Source organism: Notolabrus celidotus, chromosome 13, assembly GCF_009762535.1.
Source record: "Notolabrus celidotus isolate fNotCel1 chromosome 13, fNotCel1.pri, whole genome shotgun sequence".
Taxonomy (NCBI): Eukaryota; Metazoa; Chordata; class Actinopteri; order Labriformes; family Labridae; genus Notolabrus; species Notolabrus celidotus.
The window spans coordinates 11,719,127-11,743,936 of record NC_048284.1 but is presented as its reverse complement, the minus strand read 5'-3'; the positions used below and the strand labels follow the sequence as shown (position 1 = coordinate 11,743,936).

The following is a 24,810-nucleotide window of genomic DNA, read 5'->3' as shown; positions in this document are numbered from 1 at the left end:
AAAAAATGCTTTTTTTCCAGCGCAACGGCTCAGATGGTATTAAGATTACGAGTTTTTGTCCAAATAAGGACATGACTGACTTGACTCCTGGACAGGAACACATAGCTGTTGGCTAGGAGGCTCAAACCCCGCCTCTTAACGTCACACTTTGACTGGTTGAGTTCATATTTCCAATATGGCTGCCGCCGTCGATTAGCAATACAGTGCTCAGGAACAGATGGGGGACGTCACGGATCAGTCTATGGTCAACACTTATATCATACACCAGAAATGTGGATGAGATTGGAACATTAATACTGTTTTGTGGCAAATCATGCACATTCAAGACCTTGCCACAGCCATGCCCTTTGACTTTTGTACAATATTTTGATAACTTTTCATCATTCAGTTGTCTTTTGGCTATGCAACAAATTTGACATGGATTGGACCAACCCCCTAGGAGGAGTTAACCCAAGTAAGACACCTTAAAATGGTCCAAAAATGTCAACATTTTTGCTCTTTTATTCAAAAAGTTGATTTCCTGTTGGATTTAGTGTACAGTGAATGTAAGTGAAAGCAACCTTTACTGGTACCCTTTTTGGAGAAATTCAGGGAGGCACTATGGAAGTCCTGAGCAAAACAAATAAAATATCAGATTGTTTTACCAGTTCTGATCCGTGTGCCAAGTTTGGTGAGTTTTTAGGGCATGTTAAAGCTGCCAAATCAAATTGATTTCTACAAAAGAAAAAGGAAGAAAGAATTCCCTCACTCCCAAAAGGTTCCTGTGCTTGGGGCCTAAATAGCTTTAGCATAGCATTGCAAGCTAAGCTGACTTAATATAGACCATGGTGCATAAAAATGTCTTCTCCACTTATTCTCTGCAAGTGTTTTTACATCATGCTAAACTACTCATTGAGGGCACAGTATTTAACAGAGTGTTTTCAATAACGGTCTGCACAAATACAGCGCTATAATAAATGTCTGTTTACATTTCCAAATAAGCTGATGTATCACCAGATGACATCACCAATGGCACCGAAGCACAGACAGTGCATTCTGCCGTCTGCGAGATCAGACTCTGAGTAAGCGTGTCCACTGTGGGCATGTGTTTGTGTGTGTGCATGAGAGAGTGTACGCATGTGCATCTCTTGTTGTTTTTAGCTTAGTTTTCCCGGAGTGCCCTGGAGTAAAAAGCCTGCTGTCCGTCTGGTGCTCTATTCCGCACTAAGTGGGTCAGTGGCTGGCTGAGTAAGAGGGTAAAGTCGGGCTAAAGTCATCCAGTGCATGTGTCTGTGTGTGCGTTACTGTGTGTGTGTGGTTGTGTGTGTGTGTGCATGATTATGGGTGGGTGGGGAAGAGTTGTCTTCATCCAGCATAATAAGTTTAAAGTCAGGGCAGAGTGAAAGGAAGACAGATATGAGATTTACAAAACACAACACAGAAAAAAGGAAGTGAGACAGGCAGCAGGAATGCGCCTCATTTCATGTGGGCAGAGCTGTGTATGTAAGATGAAATGAGTGCTACTGTATGAAATGATGTGTACCTAATAAAAGTAAACGCGGGCGGGTGTAGCGGGGCGAGATGTGTGCAGGGCGACAGACAGACAGAGAGACATGGAAAGGGAGGGCGGCAGAGAACACAAACTGCTGCGGGGTGCTTTTAATGTGAAGGATGCAGACAGACATGGCTGCAGAGGGAGTAGTAAAGTGAAGTGTACAAGACTTTATTTTGTCTGCTTTTCACAGTCTGCTTGTCTGGGTTAGACTACTATGGGCGACGCCTAGGGACGACCACTTACGGGATGTGGGGGTGCTGGAGTGTGTGTGTGTGTGTGTGTGTGTGTGTGTGTGTGTGTATGAGGGAGCACTTAGGGGGTAGAGTAAGCACTGTAGAAGAATTTGGGTTAGCGTGAATTATTCACTGGTGTAGCTGCATACAGACTTTAAAAGCCAGAATAAGAGGTGCTGCAGGATTCGTGAGTGTATCAATGGGTTTACTGTGTCCACAAAGTTACGACCCTGCAGATTAGATAACCAAATGATCCACGACGACGCATGTCATTTGAGGTCTGCAACCCTGTGACCAGGAGCAGAGAAAGAAAAGATTGAAATAGTCGTTCTTTTATGCCCCCCTGTATTCACAATACTCTCTTCCCCTGCTCTCTCTCTCCTTCATCTCTCCCCACATTCAAACAGAGAGAAAATAAACACCCCGAGCTGCTATATCTGCCAAGAGTTGTCTGTTTTATAGTGTGTGTGTTGTTAGCGTTTGACTGACTAACACGCTGTACTATTGCACTTCTGAGTGCAACAGGGCACCCCATGTCAAATCACCCCCACTTCCCCCCACTTCCCCCTCCTACACTCTTCTTCCCTCTTCCTTCTCCCCCCTCTTGCCTCCTTTTCAACTTCCCTTCCTCTTTTCACCTCCCTGCTTTCTTTTCCCCTTTCCTCTCTTTGCCTCGAGTCTCTCAGGGGGATTGAAAGTTGGCACACAGCCAATTAACACAACAGCCGGTTCACCAAAAACCGACCATGGTGGAGGAGGGGAACCGAGAAAAAGAGAGAGAGACAGAGAGAGAGTAAGCTCACATCGCTACACACTGACCTACATACACTTCCACCCAGCTGATTGAATGTTACGTTGAGGCCCGCGGCCAATCACGAGTGGGGGTGGAGTGCAAGCCAGCCAATGGCGGCGTCTGCTCTCCATGGAGCTCTTGCACTGTCTCCATACAGTTTTCAGTAATCATACAGGGCCAGGGAGAGGCACAGAGAGTGTAAGCTGGCAGATGAGAGTCAGAGAGAAAATGAGTGAAAGAAGAAGACAGAAGGGGGAGAGGCGGAGAGAGAAAAAATAGAAACCCAGAGCACGGAGGCAAAATGTGGCTCAGACAGACTAAAATAAATGGCTGTTCCTTCCTCATTTTGCTCTCAGGCTTCAGTGTCTTCTGGCGCTATGACTACAGACAGATGAAGGCTAATACTGGCTAATGTTAAAGAGTGGATTAGTGGCCCATATTTGTCCTTGCTCATTTCCCAGCCACAGGCTTCAGCTAGCCTTTTCTGTGCCTGGCAAGTCTGCTTATCTACTGCTCCCAATACAACAGTTCCCTTATAAAGTAAAGAGCCTCTCAACAATCATGTTTATGACAAAACTCTGTATGTGTATTTGACACTTTTACTTGAACTTGACCTTTTTTGACCCCAGAGCAGATGATTAACCTTTCAAATGCCAAAATCCTTGCAGCTTCCTGGGTCTTCATGGTTTTAATTCAACACCGGTGAATGAGCTGTGCTGTCCATTTTAAGGCTTTATCCAATAAAAACAATAACTGCCCAACCTCTCAATCCCATGATAAGGACAGGAGCTGATATGGCATTCGATATATATATACGTAACTATAGTTATTCTAGTAAAACATAGACTGAGAGGAACTGAAAACACTCACACAAAGATAATAAAAGATGTATGGTGGATGTGTGACTTTGACAAGAGAGACACGGAGCTTTTGTAAACACAGCCTGAAGACAGAGACACTGAGATATCACTTGCCCACATACTGTATATGCACACGTTGTGCTCTTTCTATACTCACACACACAAACACACACACACACACCTATGACAGCACGATGCTACCACAGAGAGGATGAGGGCATCCCTGGCACAGAGAATCGGAAAGTTCAACCTGCAGCCAACTCACTGCGGGCTCCGAGAGAAAGCCTTACATAAGCGTTTTTATTGAAGCCCAACATAGATATTGCATTTCTATTCTATTCTAAGTGGGGTTTTTGCTGTGGTGGCAAAAATAAACAGGAAGGAGGGTAAAGAGGCTGAAAAGCAAGACAAGAAAAAAGCCAAGAAAGGCAAAGAGGAGGAAAAGAGAGGGGGGCAGCGTGAGGCACACTAACCCATATTTATAGAAATGGAGGCTTAAAGAGCTCCGGCAGAGCCAACACTGTGGAAATGATAGATTATGGGAAAGAGAGTGAAGACAAGATGCTATAATATGTTGCCCAGGGACAAGATAGGATTTAAATCACCGTGTACGCAGAGACATTTCAAATGCCCACTCATGCACGCACTGCTTTAAACCACATAAATGTGATTACCATTAACATTCACATGCAAAGAAACACTCTCACAACAGATCCGTATCTAGTTCACATGTCCTGCTGAGCACACACGCAGACACACTGTACATTAATCAGACTAAAAGCTTTTCGACCACACGATGATGTCACTGCACAGCAATAATCCATCCCTCAGGATCCAGCGGTCAGCACAGGTCTGTCTCACACTGCTGCTCCCAACATGGCGTCTCCCCCCTGTTGCAGTGGACAGCTGAGCCAATCAGGGGTGATGGGTGTTCATGAATAATGCACACATTGACTCAAGTGCTCATATGAAAATGGATTCCTGACCAATATTGACCCATCTACTTAAAAAAAAAAAAATTTAGCAGCACTCAACCCGCTGAGGTCTCTCCAGGCTGAGGTGTCCAGGATAATTACTCTGTGCTGTTTCAGTGAGAGAGGAGGAGGTCTGCTGTGACTCTGCAGCCTGATACTGCAACACAACGCTCCCACACTCAGCAAGTGGGTGGGACTATACTGAAGCTTACTGTAGTGTTGATGTAGAGTTTGTCTCTATGTAGCAGACTTTTCATCCTCCATGTGGTTATTTCAGATATCAGCTCAATACCAATACATTCATATACGCGCATCAAATGGACCTTGAGTGAAAAGCTGTCCAAATTTCACCTCATCCATTTAAGAATTTGTTGGTTAGCAGCTTGTATGCACAAGATAATTAAATTGTGCACACAAGTTATTTTCTTGAGCACAAAAGGAAATCATTTGACAATACAATAACTTGTGGGCAAAAGGTTAAATATGTGGAGAAGATAATATCCTGCGCGCACAACTTGAGTGCACAATATATTTAGAGGTGTGAAAAAATATCAATACAGCAATATATCGGGATACTTTGACCTCCAATATGGTACTGATATTTCAACTCTTAATATCGATATTTTTGTAATAATAAAAATTCACATTTTAGCCGAGTTGGAACTAAAATACAACTTCAGTATTTCGAAAACAATAAAGTGGAAAAGTTGTTTTCAATCAATTAGTTTTGACTTTATTTGTCCCTTTAATTTTGAGTAATATTGTGTGATTAGCATATACATCATCCCTATTTTTTCTTAGTTTACTGTGTAGAATATCGCAATATGTCACAATATTGTGATATCGTGATATATCATGATACTATCTTATCATGACCCAAGTATCGTGATGCGTATCGTATCGTGAGGTTCCTTGCAATACTCACCCCTAAATATAATAAAACCTGTTGCACACAAGCTAACAACTTATGAGCAAAAACATGATTTGACAGTACAATAACTTATGCATGTAAGGTAATATCAGTGGCGAAGATGATGTCTTGCGCGCACAAGATAGTCAACTTGAGTACACATTATATTAAAACATTTGTGCACAACACAAAAATTTGACAGCACAATATCTCTAGAGCAAAATAAGATAACTTATGTTCACAAAATAGTATCTTGCATGCACAAGATAAAATGATCACCTTGTTGGACTTCAGGGGCTCAGCAGGATGCAGACATGATCATTCAAAGAAGTTTGAGAGTGAATATTTGCCCTTGATGAGGCAAGTCTTTGAGTTGAAACGTGATTACACAGTAATAAGACAACATAAGCCTTCAACGTTATCCAAATCAAAGCCTTCTTTTTCTGGCAAGTTGCTAATGAGGCGGTTGTTGTGTTTCAACAGGTGACAGGGTTTTTTTTAAGTGGCAGACTGCAAAGAGGGGAGGATGGTTCTGACATATGCACAGTCTACATCCACTGTGTTGTTTGGCTATAATCTACTTGAGTGAGCAGTGCCTGGGAAAAGTTTGTTGAGAGTGCGTTACAACACTTAGACTCTTAATACTTCATCTTAATCCATCAGCTTTTTTCTTTGTTGTCACTTGTTGTACCTCTGTTCAGCTATGTTGCTTCCCACATTTCCCATAATGCATTTTGACATTCATTTGGCAGCGCCTGAACATGTCTTTGTGGCTTTGGGTGTAGATAATGAGGTGATATTGACAGTAAAAAGGTAAAATGGGTAGAGAGAGGCTGACCTTTGCTCGAGAGAGCTTGTTGGAAGAGTTTGTATGTGGAGTGGGTCTTTCTCTGAATTTCTTAGAAAGAAGTGACACTTTATGTTTGAGGGATTGGCACAGGGTACTAATATTTATTTTGTTTCTAAGAAAGCTTCTGAATAAAAACACCGCCAAGTACAAACAAGTCCCAGAGACATAAGGTACCATGATGTTTGTTTTTAAAGCTGTATGATTTCTTCCTTCCCTTTAATTATCCTCAGTCACAGCCTCTAGTGTGTGGAATCTTTTACATAGAGAGAATCAGTATAACAGGGTGGGACTGCACATACTGTCTGCTCTCTCCGTCCAGATCACATGAGCTCCAACACTGTATGAACCCTTCCCCCACTACTACCACTCTGCTGAGGGAACGACAGAAAAAACGGAGGGATTTAGGGGAAGAGGAGGAGAGCTGAAAGGGCGAGGGGCCCACTTTCTTTACTTCCACTGTGTTGCTTTAAGTCGTGACTTGTCACGAGAAACCTGAAGGCGTTATCCAGAATGGAAAGCAGGAGAGAAAGTTGATGGAGCAGGGGAAAGTAAGGATCCCTCGTAGGGGGAAAAATGTACAACAACAGCTGAGGCCAGGGCTTTTCCCTTACATTAGCCCTCCCCCCTCTGCATATAGTACTACACACACGTGCCTATATATTCACAGCGAACACAAAGCCCTCTCTATATCAGGGCCCCTCCATATTCAAATGCCCGGAGCAGAGCAATAAGAAATGTGCACACTTTCTGTCTCTTGGTGAGCGTGTGTTGTTCCAGTTTTATTGCACGGCTGTGTTTAATACTTGATTCTGATAGGCCAGTTTTTGCATATAAGGTCTTCTCATTCTCTATAGCCATGGATCAGTTCCCACAGGCTGGGTGCTATTGTCTTTGAGTTACATTCAGTTTTTGACTTGAGCTTAATTCCAAGTTTAAATTCAGAATTGATTGACTTTCAGTAAGTAGCTGCGTATTACTTAGAATAACGTACAGTAAGCTGTGCAATATCCTGTGCTTACACATTTGTATGAATGTAACAAGTGCCTTTGAGTGCACACATCTTTCCCTCCAAAATCTGCATGTGTGTTTATGTCTTCAGCACTCTGCCCTTGCAGAGGAGCAATTTTAAACCCCTGCAGGTCTTGAGGTCAGTGTCTCTGGGTATCAGTTACTCTCTTCAGCAGCACACAAGGGCTAAGTGATTGATGGACAGATGGCTCGCTGGTTGGGATGAACGTTGCAGAGGGAACAAAGGGATGAGCTACAAGTTGAGAGGAATCACACATGCATACACCGATAATGCCTGCACGGCCCCCCACGCTGGGCAAAAATGAAGGATACGTGGATGATGATAGGGTGTGTGTGTAGACGAGAAGAGGAAGGCTCTGCGTCTGGGTAGAGCGGTGCCCAATGTGCCTTGGGGCTTTGGAGCGATTTCATGCTCCCATAAGCAATGAAATGCACAGACCCAGACACACACACACAGATACACACTCACTGTCGGGCATTCTCTCTGCCCAGCTACCCGCATCAGATGAAAAAGAGCATGGCACGTGGTGAGAGACAGAGAGGGACAGAAGAACAAAGATAAGCAAAGAGGGAAATCTGTGGCAACATGCATTCACTGATGACAACAAAGTGCTCTAACTACAGCTTCTTTCCCTTCAGTATTATCGTCTGAAGAGTGCTTCTTCAGCTTTTCTGAATCAGCCTGGAAACTACTCGAGAAAGAAATTTGTATCTTTGGAGCCTGTTGCAACAAAATGCATGCACACGTTAAACCCTGTGCACCATTTGAAGCACACAGTTGCAGTTTTTTGAATATCTGTTGGACACTCAGGAGTGCAGGTGCTCAGATATCACTGCTTAACTCAACCCAGCTCTTAAAAAACGTAGATATAATTTTCACAGCTCAGTGCTAACGGATGTTCCCCCACAGCTGTGTGCACTGTGTCTCTGTTTTTTTCACATGTGCCCAGATGGTTCAAAGGTTTGACCCATTAACCTTGGCCGCATATCCCAAGTGTTCTGTCTATGTTTTAGACCTAGACATCAAATCTAACATCGACATGTTGAATTTCAAAGGAGCAGAATATGTGGGAGTAGGTGGACTAGGTTCATTGCTATTAGCTCAACCTGCTGCCTGTAGTCAGAATAAGGCAGTAGGTTTGTGGGTGAGAGGTCTCTTAGAAACCTGCTCTCTCCGTGTTACTCGGCTAGAAGTCAAGTTCCGACATTTCCCTTCGTCAGCTTAAGGTTGAAATGCTCCTGCCCACGACCCTTGAGTCAGGTTTCACTCACTCCACAGTTTCTGCCTCAACCTTAAAGAAAAAGGTGAATTCATTTGCACCACTCTTCTGTCAGCACTTCAGCTCTGGTCTTTTCCCAACAGGACAAAGTTGTACACAAATAATTTGGCTAAAAGGTCAAGCAAACACATGGAAGCATGCTTGTTAGATCGACCCGTATCTGCCGCTGCTGTTGTTCTCTGCAGGCGTATCTGCAGACCCTTATCACCACCCCACCCTCCCCCACTCTCTCTTATAAAACCCAGGTGTGCAAACACAAAGGTTTACCTAGGCCTCATAAACGATAACAGATAAGACAAGAAAAGGGTCGAAATTAAAAGGAGGGAGGCCCAGCTCCTCAGAGCAACGGTGACCTCAAAATCTGGGTTAGGACTTGGCCTAGTTTTTTCATCCCAAGATGTCGAGACAAGAGGCATAAAATCGAGAAGTTCTTGCACAGTGACAAAGTCATTCATTGCCTCATTCTCTAAAACTGTACGTTAGGTACACAAGTATAGCTACAGGAACCTTATCAGCTGATGTGTGCTTTACTATCAGAAAGTCATGAGCTGCAACACTGAGATGAGTCACAGTCACAACTCAAGAAGCCTTCAGCATCAAATAGTTCTCAACATAAGGCCCTGTTTCATGAACAGTGCAACCACCATTGTTAATCTCCGATGAATGCAACTGTCTGGTTGCTTATGCATCTGATGCATATGCAGCCGCAGCGTATGCAGCCAGTGTATGCAGCCGCAGTGTATGCAGCCGCAGTGTTGGCACATCAAGGCCACAGAAAGTGATCGCCCCGTTGAGCAACATAAACGTGATCTAGCATATAGGTGCAACTTTACAAGGCGCCTCAATAACAGTGGATATACACTTTCCTTTTTTAACACAGTCCTGTGGTCATTATGGTGAGGCCAAAAAGTAAAAACATGCAACTCAAACCTCTTCCTGCTTCACTTCAGGGGGCTTTAGTGGATTTTTTTTTTTTTGGTCTGTCCTCTGGAGTTGTGTAGTCATTATTGTTTGTCCTGCAAGGAACATTATTGTGTGCACTGAACCTATGTAAATGGTCCTAAAAGTAGGTCTTGACACATGGTATTCCAAACTATCAATCTCACTAGAGGACACTAGAGGGAAAATATGGGAATGTATCTCCGGGAACCATAAATATCTGAGTATTGAAGATAAAAAAAAAACATGGGGTTTGAAAAGTGTGCAGGACGATTACACCAAAAAATGATGGATGGCGAGTATAATGGATATCAGATACAGTTTGTAACTTCCAGTGTCCCATAGCAGATGGAAATTCTATATCTGGCAAGTTTTCACTTTATTCTTGCATTTAGTGTCTTGCAAAAGCACGCAAAGAAAGCATGACAAATTCTGACATGCTCACATTTGATACATATGGAACACATAAGTCACAAACATAGTTTACTCTTCACTGTTAATGAGCCAGTCGTTTCACATGTTCAAATGCACACACAAACATAATAAGTTCTTTAGTGTAACTTCAGCTGCTGCCATCAGCCTCGTCTTTTCTTTCTCAGAGTTCAGCGGCTAAAGCAGGATCAACAATGGCTTGCCTTCATCCAACAGTACCTCGCCTTTGCACACACACACACACACACACACACACACACACACACACACACACACACACACACACACACACACACACACACACACACACACACACACACACACACACACACACACACACACACACACACATACATACATACATTCATACATAATCTGTGAAGTTTAGGGCCATGGTGGTGACTTCATGAAGAGTGGGATTAGTGGTAAGAGGCTGGTGTGTGTGGGACAAACACAATGGATTGCAAACCACATGCAAAACACTGGGATGTTTGAAATGCTAACACACACACACGCACACAAGCATAGACATCACCACAGTCATTACTGGAACTATTATTGGATGCCCAGAAAGAGTTGAAAACATCATTCCCTGGCTCTAATGATGCATGGAGGATGTGGAACATTGGAAACCAGCATGTGTACAGAAACACATCTTTAACTGTGTAATTCATACCAGAAACTGACACCCGCTGCATGTGTGACTCTGACCTATAGGATTTCACAGAGACAAGAGAATCCTGTGTGTCCGCATAGAGAGCCTGTGGGTTGAACAGGTGGCCAGCAGGCTGGCTGCTTGATGGCACTCTCAATCTTTGCTTATCAAATCTGGGAGTGCCGTCTCTGTGGTTGGAGAGCTTCCAGCTGTAACTCAGAAATCAGAGCATGTAAAACCCCACAGCCGACTGCAGTGTGGGAATCAGGATCAAAGTGTGTAAACACTAGTTGATTTCTGAGAAAGTTAACGCTTGCACCAACTTTAATAATCGGCTAATGGTTCGGGTAATTTTTCACAGATGATTTTGCTGGCTCTAGTTCCTCAAAAGTGAAGATTTTGTGGTAGAAAAACGAATATCCTATGGTTAACATAAATAAAACACATGATAGACTTCCTTAAAGTGCATGTGAGGAGTTTTTCACTGGTTTTCAAATGGACTGAAATAAATATTGATGTCTCTTTATGACCAATCAAAGCAAACAAGACCATTAGTGAGAATAAAGCATGATGAAATTTCTCGTTGAAAAATCCAACTTACACATATACAGGACCAAATCATGGATTTGATCAAACATGGACGTAGCTACCTCTGTGACGTCGCTCATTGGTTTCTGAAGAGGCTCTTTGAAAACAAATTAATTATTGAAAATGAAGACTCAGCCTCACTTTCACCCACCTGTCCATCAAATCAAACACACCTATAATTATGCAAATCTAAGAATAACTCTAAGCCTTTATATAATCAAACAGATGAGTAATGACAAAGTGTACTCCCTGGAAAGTATGTTTGAATAAAGAAATGATGCAATTCAGACTAAAGCCTGTTTTTGAACCAGGCTGTAAACATGTCAAAACAGACATTTTAACATAAGTGTTAATGGGCTCTCCTTAACTTTTGGAGCCAGCCTCAAGTGGACACTCAGGGAACTGCAGTATTTTGCACTATCACATCAGCTTCATTTTTCAGGATTTAAAGCTGGGGTTGGTAGTCAGATTTAGATACACTTTTTGTTATACTGGTTAAAATGATATTTATGTCCCGATGGCAATCAATACATAATGTGTTCTTAAAAAAAAGAAAAGCCGCAATCTACAGCCGGAGTAAACCTGGGAAAACACCAACCAATCCCCACCATAAGGGGCCAAATTATGAAACCAATCAAATCCCGTCCTGCTGTTCTGCCCATCTCCTGCGCGTACATTTCATGTTTGTTTGTGTTTTTAACTTTCACTATAATGATATTTTGGAGTTTTCTTACCGCTGAGCGAGACATGAGTTGAAGTAGTGCAAAACAAAAACGATGTGCTGAGGACCGGTTTTGAATCAGTCACGATCTTATTGGATGCGAAGCAGCGGCGCTCGTGCATGTGAGCCGGGGTGTTGTTTTGGAGGAGCTCCGTGGGTAAGTGGGAGGGGTTAGACAGAGTCCTGAGGAAATGCTACATTCAAATTCATGCTAGTTTTCAGTGAATACCAACCCTAGCTTTAAGGTTGCTGCTTGGTCCAAATCAGTAACGAGCTATGAGGCCACAGACCACAGGGCGCGTCAAAGTCAAGACACACCAAAATTCCTTACAGGAGCTTTAAGTTGCTCCTTTTGTCACATGCCACCATGAGCATAACATGTCGAGCTACCAACCATATTTTCAAACATTCCTGTGTCTGACAAGAATCTACTACTTTTAGTGAAGTAAGAAGGATTTATTTTTTTCAGAAAGAGCAGCCTGTCAGAAAGTTAAGTTATGAGGGTGTCTGCATTGACTGGTTAGTAAGACTCTTACCAAGTGTTCATATTAAACTTTTATGATTTGCATATGCATTGGATGATTATGTAACATTTGGTAGGAAAATATGGCAAATTTAATTTTATTGGAGTAGTTAAAGTGTATTATGACTTAAAAAATAAGAATTTAGAATTATTTCCTTTTCCCACATACACATTGTAGAAACTACCATATCTTAAGTTGATCTGTACAGGATTGTACTTTATATATATATACCAAAGAGACAGGTATAAACCTTTTAAATAGGGTATGTGAGGAATGCCAGTCATTTTATTTCTGAAGTGCGAGTGAGAGCAACACAAGAAGTCGTGTGAGGTGATTTTTCCTCCATGAGGTCACTCAGCACTTTTACCTCCACCTCTCCTCCTCTTCTGTTTTTCTGCTTCCTCTTCTGTCCCCCTCCTCTGACACAGAAAGCTTCATCGTAGTCAATTAAATGTTAATCAGAAACAGTAGCTCAGCCCAGCCTTTGCAGACTCAGTGCTGCTGGATAGGTGGGGCGGTTTGATCGGAAGAGACAGGCTTAGAAGAAAACAAATTAAAGTTTAAAAGCCAAGAGCCGACTTGGCGAGCCAAACTCAGAGATGATCACTTCAAATCAGCCACGCGCAGATGACTGTCGACAGAGTTCAGATGATGGCGAGGGAACGGGGGGTGCTCAAACATCCACCTGCTTCTACATCCCCCAAAATATTAAATAAAATATTGAATATATAAAACTTTTTTTTTTTTTTTATAAGAGGCTTCCTTTAAAATACAGGAACTCTGATTGTGGTGTTTTCTTGAGAAACACTCAAGGAGTGTGAGTGTGAGAGAAAGTGTGTGTGTGTGTGTGTGTGTGTGTGTGTGTGTGTGTGTGTGTGTGTGTGTGTGTGTGTGTGTGTGTGTGTGTGTGTGGTGGAGGGAGTCGATTACAGAGGTGGAGGCAACTGAGAGGCAAGGGGCCCACTTCAGCAATGTGGTTATCGGAGAAACTGAGAGGCAAGGCCAGAATGGGAGGTATGTGCAGCCTGTGTGTGCGTGTGCATGTTTAAATGTGTGTGTGTGTGTGTGTGTGTGTGTGTGTGTGTGTGTGTGTGTGTGTGTGTGTGTGTGTGTGTGTGTGTGTGTGTGTGTGTGAAAGTGCAGGGGGGAGGGGAGATGCATTCAGTGGGTCACTCTGTTATCAGCTGTCACCCAAACTGCGAGTTGTCCCCCACCTGCTCAACAAGTTATCAGTTGCTATGGTGACAAACAAGTAACCCCCCCCCTGCCCTGCCAACATAAGTATGCAAGCTTTCATCATGCATACATACATACAGCAAAGACAAACACACATGCACATAGAGAGACACACATGTAAGTGCTGAGAAGATGGCAGTCATTAAATAGACATGATATGTATTCGTCTTTGTCCAGTGAGACTTCTGGTCTTCTACTGTCCATGTCCTGTTTGAATCAACAGAATAGCACTGTTTGATACACACTTTACAAAGTTAGTCTCCCTAAGGTCTCTTAAAGTCAAAGCTGTTTTTTACTCACTTGAATCAAACTGAAAGCTCAGCAGAATCCCTCTCTCTTTAATATCTGTAATCATATAAAAGTGTCTACAGATGCTTGTTTAGTAAATATCAGTACCTTCTTTTGGCACAGCTGATAGAAACTTCAAGACAAACACACACTTCTGCAATCGGCTGTGTGCAATAGTGGAACAAAGCTGTGTATTTTCACCCGTTAGCACTTTTGTTTTGCGTATGTGTATTTTCGGACGTATCTTATTTAGCTGGAGCACACAGGGCTGAGGAGAAGGTGTAATTGCTGGTTTTACTACGCGTTGTGTTTAGTTTTCCAGCAGCAGACAGACAGTGTGTCTAAAACCAACATGTCCTTAGCATGATGGTCCTGTCAGACCGGTGTTTCTGTACTCGCTCTGACATAACTCAACTTTTCTGTTTCCTATAATTTACGCTTGAGATAACCGTTCTTTGCTTAGCTCTTCTCTACAGAGGTCAAAGGTCAGGGTGAACTACGGAACACATCGGGGAACCCTGGATATCCAGCTTTAAGACTACTCAAAAAGCACTATCCGATTCACAGTCGGCCTCTTTTTGACCATAATGAGCCGGTTTTAAGATTTTCATTATTCCTGGTTTCTTTGGCATACTTCTAGGGAACTTCTGTGATTACATGGCATTACCACCAGTGTTTCCGCTCCCAAGCTCTTGATAAATTCTTGCTACATCAGCAGTGTTTACTTTGAAGGGTTATCTGGCTGAAACACTAGTTTTAATGCACCAACAGTTGGAAAAGATCAGTGTAATCTGATTTGTTGCAAACTGCTGAGCAGTTTGTTTTGCAGTGTGAGAGCGCTTTGATGGCAGGGTCAGAAATGTTGGTGATTTAAAGAGCCTGCTGGAGTTTTTCACAGTAATTTACAAGTTTAGGTTAATCCTCAGGGAAATACTGGCAATAGGATTTGACACAATGAATGAAATGACAGCATCAACATAACCAATCAGGCTCATTTACTGACAGATCAAATATTTCAAATGTGAAGCTTGTTTTGCAGGATTTTCTGCTGATTATCATACGAGCTGAGTTCGCAATAGAGTTGATAATGTGCCTCTTTAGCACTACTTTAACAAGGACAAGAGTACAGAGTACCCTGCTAACTAATAGCAGATGCTAGCAGCCAGGTGGCTCAAGAAGACTAGGGAGACAGAAAAGCAGCAAGCTAAACTATATGTCAATTTTGTGTCTGTTCTCCTGGAAAACTTGAAAGCTTTAAAATTCATTTTTTGAATTAATCTTTTATTTATTTGGAGGTGACCAACAAAGTGAATGGTCTGTTTTGTTTGTGTTCTATTTTAAGACTTGAAAGCTTTTGCCTGGTCAGACTTTTACTTTAGTTTAAAATATAAATACCCGTTTTATTTATCTGAAATAGTTGTATGATGTTCTTCAGTACATCTGTCACGTTCAACCTCTGACAAAAAAATAAACCTGATCAAAAATAACCTTCTGATGTCTTCACAACTCACTTATGAGTAACGGATCATTTAACCCTCCTGTTGTGTTCATTTCTTAGGGACAGCAATAATATTCCTGGGTCAAAGTGTCAGAAACCAAAAAAATCCCAATAAACATCTCATTATTAACTCCATTACTAACATGTAGTGCATTGGTGTTCTTTAATTCTCACAGATCATAGTTCAATGATGGTAACTCACTTTTTTTTTTATGTACAATGGAAAGTGATTGGGGTGAAATGTGTCACACAGTTGCAAAGAAACATTTAGTATTTGACACTTCTGACTCCTTTTAGCCTCCACTTTGACTGCAGGGTCAAATTGACTCACGGACAGTATCTATGTAATATAATCATGCAGGAGGGGTTGCAAATATGTGAAATGAGCCATTTTCTTTTATATGTTGTTCACACTAACTAAGCTAAGCAGAAGAAGTTTCATAGCGAAAAAATACTTTCAACATTTTGTTTTAGATTTTTGAACTTTAAAATGGGTCAATTTGACCCGCAACATAACAGGAGGCGCTAAGCTTGACAAAATAGTTATTTGATTTATATCATGATACATATCGATATCGACTGATATGAAAAACTTTTCTTGATAGGATTTTTTCCCCATATTGCCCAGCCCTACTCTCAACCAAGGAAACAAAGCTGCTCATTAGTAAATCCTAAAACCACTGGTCTTACTTGTTTGCTTCTATATAAAAATCTAAATAAAAGATAAACCTGTTCTGATTTTACAGGCATCTTCAAATAGCTCATCTCTGTCTTTGGGCTAACCTAAGCTGACATTTGCTAGCTTCATATTGACAGACGTAAGAGTGATAACACTTTCAAAATTCTCTCCATTTAAAAACATTGTTTGAAGTGACTGTATGCCCTAGAACAATAACTAACGCTAACAGAACGTGATGAACTGTGAAGGTTATACCTAGCCTCAGCTGTAATCGCTGGTCGAGATACAAATATTTGTATTTTGGATGCTGTCGAGTAATGGGCTTGTTTCTCTTCTGCTCTGTGCGTGTGTCTTATCAACACATTCATATACACAAAACACACAGCATATAAATCCTGTGACCTGTCCTCCCTGTGCTAACATCACCATGCAGAGCAGCTCAAAGTCAAAGCTGAAATCTGCCACACTCTGGATTTCTTCAAACAGCTCAGCACAGCTGGCTCGCATTGAGGTTTAAGACTTTTCATTTCTTTTACAACAAGCATATTTTCACAGCAACAACAACAACAACAACACAGCTGTAACGTCTCAAGGGACTCAAAAATTGCTGCAGCGTTACCATGATGGCCACAAAACGACAAGAAGGAGTCGAGGGAGTACAGAGCGTGAGGCCTGAGATTTATCTCCATTCATTAGAGCTCAACAGATTCAAGAGCAGCTACAGGGGGACTGCTGCTTTCTGCTCTCCACACTGTTTTACATCCAGACAACGAGGGAGCTGGCAGGAAAATAATGAGGGAGAGAGAGACGGAGAGAGAGAGGTGAATAAGAGGAGTTACAGCCTTGAAAGAGAGAAAAACTATGGAAGAGGGTTAGCCTTTAGCCAAGAACAGGCTCTTAAAAATTCATACACTGATCTGAATTCATCCCGAGCGCATTGAATAATTGAGAAGAGTCTTTGTGGAGAGCAGACCGTGCAGAGAGTGACATGGTTGGGCCGGTGAGGACATCAAAGATGATGAGAGAACCGAGAAATGAAATAAAAATCAGTTTTTCATTCTTCATTTCTTGCAGATAAAGAAAAACAAACACCAGGGAAACTATCAATCAAGAACGCTCCCATGTTAGCTAGCTGTTCCATCTCTTTGTACAGGGCTAAGCTAACTGACTGCTGGAGTTAGCTGTAGATTTGAATCAAAGACAAAAGAGTGGTGTCTAACTCCAACTTTAGAAATGACGTAGAGCAAGAAAAGAGTTTCATTTATTAGGTTTCGCTGTTCCTTTAAGTTGTTATTTCCCAGTATTCATCCATATTTATGATTACTTTGGGATTCAGTTTTGAAACAGCAGTTTGGTGAAGGCCCTTTCCTGTTTCCCGCACATTGAGATCCATTCAGAGGTGGCGTTCTAAATATGGTGTGAAGGAACTTGACTGACCTGCACAGAGCCCTGGCCTCACCTGAACCTCATCCATCAACTACAGCCATGACTGCAAGCAAGGTATCACCTCGCATCTGTGTCTATTAATGCTCTTGTTGCTGATCTAAAGCAAACCCCTGCAGACAGATTCTCAAAACCGCATCAAAACCTTTAAAGGGAGACTCTGGGCCATCATGCAGAATAGAGGAAATGCTTTTAGAATCACATGCTCAGCAAACACAGATGGGCGCACGGCTCAGAAGTCTTCTGTTTACACAGGCTAATTTTCTAATATAAAATCCTGATAAAGTGAAACTCCTTCAGAGAAAAAAAACATGTCAAGTGATTGGAAATGGAACTAGAACAGAGCCTGGGGGTTCTCCTCCATGCAGAGCTTGACTGCTCAGAGTGACACTATTCAGACCTGGAGGGGTGTCTGGTGCTGGTGAGTTCCCATAACCCATCACCCCCTTCAGCCCCACACACCCACACACTCCTCCATTGGGACTCACAGCCAGAGGGCAGTTGTAATACACCAATTCAGAGCAAAGCTTGTTAATTCACTCCCTTAGTGCCCCTCCCCTCTCCTCCTTCTACTGTCTTCACTCCCCCTCTCCCCGACCTCCTCCACTCCCCTTTTTATCGCCTTTTTTGCTTCAATTCCTTCAGCTTGGCATGGCGCCAGCTCCATGAGAGGCCTCTGGATTGGATTCTAAGTACCTGAGCGCACACACATGCACACAGACAGCCTGTGTTTCCAGCTAATCTTTCATATAGTTTCTACAGTATCATAAGAATTTCCTTACAAGCCATATCGACCTAAAACATGTTGATACGTTTAAACTGGAGCCAGTTGTTACCACGTTTCTCGGGGATATTCATGGCTGACTTAAGGATCTTATCGTCGACGTAAAGCTCGGCCCTCTCTGCAGTGATGGACAGCCAATGAAAGGGATAATGTTGTTTTTCTTTTTTCTTGGCAGCCCACTTCTCTTTTGTCAACCCCGTCCTGCTCTGATAGCAACAATAAATAATTTCAACCCAAAAGAATCAACACTCTCAGCGTGCTCAGCCATTAAAATGATAATCAACATGCCTGGTGGGTCTGTTTTCCATACGCTAACGGACAAAGTCAGACGGAGGAATGTGCGGATAGTCTTAAGTACTCTGTGTGTGAACTGAGTCTGTTCTTTGGTCTCTGCAAAGTGACAGATGAATGAAAAAAAGCTGGGTTTAACACTTGTGGTCATGACTCACTGGTCGGTGGTTTGAGCTGAACATGATGTACAATTAAACACTGACATCAAGACTAATACAAGTGTTCAAAAACAGACCTGTGTTGACAGTAATCGCTCTCTTGCAACCCTGAGGCTCTTTAAGATTAAAGTTATGAATCAATGCTAATGAGTCAGGTTAATTTCAGACCAGCGTATGAAATGAAACCTGCAGCAGCTCTGCTCACAGTCATAAACCCTGGTGATAAGCCCGAACATGACCAGACAACTGCTGTGTGTGTGTCTGAACATGTCTGCTTGTGTGGGAATGTATAGCCAGTTTAAAAACACACGCAAGAACTTGAGCTGCCATCCATACCTGGATTTGAAAGAACTGTATGTACTGTGAATGTGCGTGCATGTGGCTGTCAAAACCTCATAACCTTAAATGAGAATATCAGACGTGTGTGCGCGCGCGTGTGTGTGTGTTTGTGTTGAGTGTCACTGTGACATAACTGGGTCTTGGCCTGTGATGGGCAGCTGCTGGGAACAGGGAGCCTGTTACAGCAAGGTTAAGTAACACTGGAGCGCAAGGTTCACTGCAGCCAGGAATACTTGTACACATACGCACGGATGAACGCGCCTGTCCATGTACGTGCACACAAATACACATAGGTACATCTAATCTCTTGATTATGCAAAGACACTCAGGTGAAAGACACACACACACACAACCCAACCCACACACACACAAAGTGAGGGTGTTACAGACGTGTTTACAAGCTCTATTTTAAGATGCAGCGCGTCACTCCCCCGCCATGCCAAAGCTTCTCTTAACACACATTTTAGCAGCTTCGAACCAGACCTGAACTTCTTCGATAGTCCTGCAGGAAAACTCTAGAAGAAAACTGTGTTGGTATGATGTTTAACTCTATAAAAGGCTCCAACACCACAAGTCTGGTGCTTTCATTTAATAAAAAAGTATATATTTCTAAATGTTAAATTTGATTGAAACCAAACCTTTACAAAACATTTACTCTAAAAAACTTTTAATGGAACATTTTTAAACAAATAACTGGATCATTTGATAAAATAATAACTCACTGTAGCAAACCTTTAATGCAAGTTGACAGCAGGGACATCTGAAATCTAGAGGCCCTCAAAAAGATCTTCAAAACTGAGCTTCCCTTAAGCACTGCCTGGCTGTACTAACCTGATTTTACTGGAGCTAATAGCTAACCAACAAAGATATGAAACAGCATGACGTAATTGGGAACCTGGGAGAAAAACCCAGGGGGATTATGGGGATTTGCTGAGCAAATCTCCTCAACAAAGGTGCCCTGACTGCATGAAACTGTAGGTGTTCAAGCTCAGCTCTGTGTGGAGGTGAAATCTAAGAGCCTATGAGAGTGAATTGGAGAGTGAAGGGTCTCTGTTTAAAAAAAAAAAAAAAAAAAAAGGAAGGGTCCCTGTACAGAGGTAGTCCTTTTGAACACCTGGCTCTTTAGGCCTTCTTTGGTTTCAGGGACTCCTTCTCTGAACATGGTGCACCTTGTTGGATGCTCACAGCTTTAGATAAAGGAACCTGCTGGATGGTTTAAGCAGCAAAAAAACCCCTAAGTTGGATGAACCTTCATCTCTTCTTTCTCATTATACTCTGAACTTGAGTACATGGAGATGAAGAGAGGGCGTGACCATGACTGTACGAAAGGTGTAGAAGAAAGAACACTGATGGTGAATGAATGGTGAAAAGGCAACCAGACCAAACATCCCTAAGGCCCGACATCTGACAACAATACGCCAACCACTGCAGTGTCTACGAAATCTTGAAAAAATCCCTAACTGGTGAGGAGACTTTTTTTGGTTGGGGTAGAGTACCTCACCTTCATCAGTCATCTTAATGGAGATGATTTGTGCTGCAGTAGAAGAAACACACTGCGGTAAAGGATTGCTGGCTAGCTGACAACCATAGACATATAAAGAGTAGACGCCGCATTGGCTGCTGGGGCGCAAGAAATACGGCCACCATCTTGGTCCGGTCATCCTACCCATGATACTACCTGTAAACATAAACTGAAGCAGCGGAGACTTCAAGATGCCAGAGCACTGTGCGGCAAAATACCTATCATACATCTCATATATCACATATCAGAATATTCTATTACTGTTAAGCCCACTATGAATATTAAAATACGCCAAACCATGTGTCCTGTATCATACCTACATGTATGACGTTAGCAGAAAAAAAATCCTGCATGAAAATCAGTTTAGTATTCAGCGAGTTATGATTGATTAAATGCGCTGACACCTATTTGCGCCTGGCAAACAGATTACACTGAGTGGAGCGGGTGACTAGACCGAGATGGCAGCCCCACGGCTCGTCAGCGCCAATAGGTAGTAGCGGCTAATGCAGCGTCTACTCTTTATATGTCTATGCTGACAACCAAGTCTTTTCTTCTTTGTCTGTCCTCTGTTTAACCAGCGTAAAGAACCACTACTGCCCCCTACTATGAACCAATTAGTTATACGGTATTACCACATGCTCATTCAAGCCTATCAACAGAGACCTTTTTTTTCAAAGACATCATTAATCGTCAATATACAGCCCTATAACAGGCATTAGATAATACGCCGGTTAATGTGCAAATCCAGTACCATGGCCTGTTAACCCCAAAAAATCCACTCAACAGGTAAATCACTCTGGGATGATAACAAACGAAAACTGCTGGCAGAGAGTGATGTGTTAGAACAAGCTCCAAATGTGAGATATCAGTGTTTATATACCAATATCACAGAAGCACTAGAGAGATGCTTCTGAGATTGCACTATTATCATATTATTTTTAGCCTGTACATATTAGTCATGTCTATTTGTTGTTCTTCTGTGTTTATTGTTGATGTTATTATTATTATTATCATATTTATATTTTTATTTGTATGCCTTATTCTTATGCCTTTGTAAAAAGAGAGCACAGTTTACCAAGACAAATTTCATGTGTGTTCAAGCATACCTGGCCAATAAAGCTGATTCTGATTCCGATCAGACAAAGTGTGAGTCCAGGTATTAGAATCTGGATGAAAGTACAGGCCATCTTTAGGAATATATATCTTCCTAAATAATAGTCACTGAATCATCTATAGGCCTACTGATCTGTGATACGATGTGTGCAGCTTGAGTCTGTGATGAAAGAGTCTCTTGTGAGAAAACTAAAATAGGCACAGGCTGCAAATGAGAGTTATTGACAGACCATGGGTAACACTAAACCACCAACAGGCTAGCCCTCATGCCCAAGATTCCTGGGGTAACAGCTCTGCATGGTGACAGTGAACCCGGCCTTGACTTTATAGAGCTCCACAGTCCTCACAAACGCACACACAACCTCCATCTTCTGCTCAAGCCCAGACAATAAACATGCTATAGGTCTCCCCCACCCCACGGGACTGCTCCTCCAGTCTCTGATGGGTGTTAATCTCTGCTCCCTGACCTCCTGTGCCCCCTCCTCCACTCCCTGCCTGTCTGCCTCTCTTTTTCGCGGGTCCCATATGTCTTTTTTTGGGGAGGGTACCGGATCATCTATCAGCTCACCCAAACTCACAGCAACCCAGTCGTTATGTAATTCCCTCATGGCAGGACCAGCAACCTTGGCAGTTGTCTATACCTGACCCAAGAGACTGACAGATCCCTGCCAAGGTTTACATAACAAACAGCAAACAGGGTTACAGTAGCATGATGGAAATGTAGCCTCTAAATATAAAAACACAGAGTTATAAAACCAAAACATCACTGCAATAACGCTATTCACAACCACAACACACTCAATGAAGAGGTGTAACGCATTGATTTTTTTTTTAACAGTCTAGAGGTCTTCTCAGGATTCACACTTCCAGGCCAGATTCATGTCAAATCGTGTTGTTTACATCAGACTCCTCTTCCTATGAATGGATTAGCTCCAGTAAACTCTTATGTAATTGTATCGTTCTGTCTTAAACCGGGTTGCGTCACTCGAAATAGGCTACTGTGTTTCCAGACAAACCGGTTACAACGTCTCCGTTTGCTCTAATTCCAGCCATGTGACAGCAGCTGCGGCCTCAGAGGAACAACATGCACATCACAAACGTCACATTAAAAAGACAAAGGCCGTCTGATGCCGTTTTTAATGTCTTGGAAGAAGTGTAAGGAGCTCTTGTTTTGGTTCACTGAAAAGATAATTATGTGCAGGTCACCTGACCTCACGCTGCTTAATAGATTAATGATCTGTAATGCGTCCCTGATGTGATTTTTACCCATTTGCACGACATTTCTAGTCATTTCTATTAGAATGATAATGAGAGGATAAATGAGAGCCAGGCTGGCTCGTAAAAACAGGCTGGTCTAATGGTGTGCGTGTGACTGTCTGTGTGTGTACGTCAGTGGGTTTGCAGGCCACATGCTTTTTGTTTTTGTTTTGATGGAGGAAGGAGGGGGGGCTGGGTGAGTGGGTGAGTGGGACTCCTACCTTCCATCCTGCAGAACTGTTGCTGTCTCCTTTGTCTTTGAAGTAGGGGATGGATCTGACCATCCAGTCGTAAATTTGGGACAATGTCAGTCTCTTGTCCGGGGAGCTCTCAATGGCTTTGGTTATCAGGTCAGCGTAGGAGAGATTACCCCAGGCGTTACGGCGAGAAGAAGCTTTCCTCGGGGTCTGCTGGGCAGCCAAGCCGCTGGGAGTCAGCGCTCCAGAGGTGGCCGACGGGGAGTGCGAGGAAAGCGGGGAGCCTCCGCTCTCCTGCCCGGGGGAGGAGAGCGCTCCGTCGGGCACAGGGCTGCTGCTGCTTTGGTCCTCCGTCGCCGCTCCGGAGCCGTTGATACTGATACCCGCTGTCGGGGTTGCACTGTCCTCCTCATCATCCTCTTCCTCGGGGATAATATCTGTGTCATGACTCCCAGGTTTCACTGCGTTCGAGTCCGGTCGAGGAAGCGGCCAGGTGCATGATCTTGGCCGCTTTTGGGGCTCAAAGTCCGGGTCAATGGCTATGTCCAAGTCCAAGAGTGGGTCGGGGAGCTGAGCCTCAGCCATGATCCACCTTACTCCGGTCAGAATCTCACCCCAGCTACCAGGTAATGAAGTTATAAGAGAAGACACGGAGAGCTGTCAAAGTCGCGTCCCATGAATGCGCGCTCCCGTCCTTTGTTGCTATTCCAACAAGGAGCAACTTAGTTATTAACGCCTGTTGAGGACAAGAAGAGAAAAATGAACCAACACGGTTAGTGAGAGCGAACACAGCCTGAAATACAGGCTCTTTACCTCTTTCTGTCAATGACGCTACTAATTAGATTACAGAAACATTGCGCTAAATGAAGATGTACGCTACACTTCTTAGTAAAATACTCCTCCATGAAGAGTCGCCTCTGCTTTCCTGTTGCAAGGGTCTAAATCCAGCCAGTGAAGAGCGCACGAGAGAGTGTTCAGACCTGATCTCTAAGAAATAAACCCACTCTGAACACTTTAAATGAAATACCTTGCACGGCCAGTCACTCGCGCTCCGTGGAACCAAATACAAAAAAAATACAAGACTAGATCCCGGATTGTCCACGGCCACGTCCAGATGCCATCTTGAGTCTCTCCTCCTTTCACTCCTCTTAAGTGCGCTCACGATGCAGAGACAGGGATAGGATGTATGCAGGGCAAGTCAGTGTCGATGTGGAATAAGACTGCCACCTCACTCTGGGCTACTACTGTATCTCGATTTGCTCTCCACATACATACACACACTGACGTATCCACACACACACACACACACGCAGACACGCGCATGCAAGTCGATGAAGGTCCAGCCCCCTGGATCCTGTGCATGGGATCGCCTTTTAAAGAGACACTGCAGACCAGAGGACGGAGCTGTCCGCGCACAGGTGGAGACTGGGACACGTCGTGACATGTCTGTGAAGGGCACAAAGATACAGAGATACTAATTGAACAAATTAAGTGTTATTATTGTTGTAGAGACACTTATCATGTAAAAGTCAGGGGGATGTTTACATGTCTCACACTAGTTTGTAGAATAACACCCTGGGCATCACTAGGTGTGCCACAGGTTTCTGCTTTGCTAGAATAGACCTACTTTTATTTGAATTTTCTGAAAAGCAGTTTTTTTTCAATTACACATTTCGATACCTT

General features: G+C 42.9%; 1 protein-coding gene across 1 annotated transcript in view; it reads right to left on the bottom strand.

Moving 5' to 3' along the window:
- foxo3b (forkhead box O3b) overlaps positions 1-24,483 on the bottom strand; it is a 52,905-nt gene extending 28,422 nt beyond the window's left edge. The window contains exons 1-2 of the mRNA XM_034699314.1: positions 24,155-24,483; positions 23,152-23,863 (exon numbers count right to left, since the gene is read on the bottom strand). Coding sequence (XP_034555205.1) covers positions 23,152-23,712 — 561 coding nt within the window. The 5' untranslated portion in view covers positions 23,713-23,863; positions 24,155-24,483. The remainder of the gene's footprint in view (positions 1-23,151; positions 23,864-24,154) is intronic.
- Between the last annotated feature and the right edge of the window lie 327 nt (positions 24,484-24,810).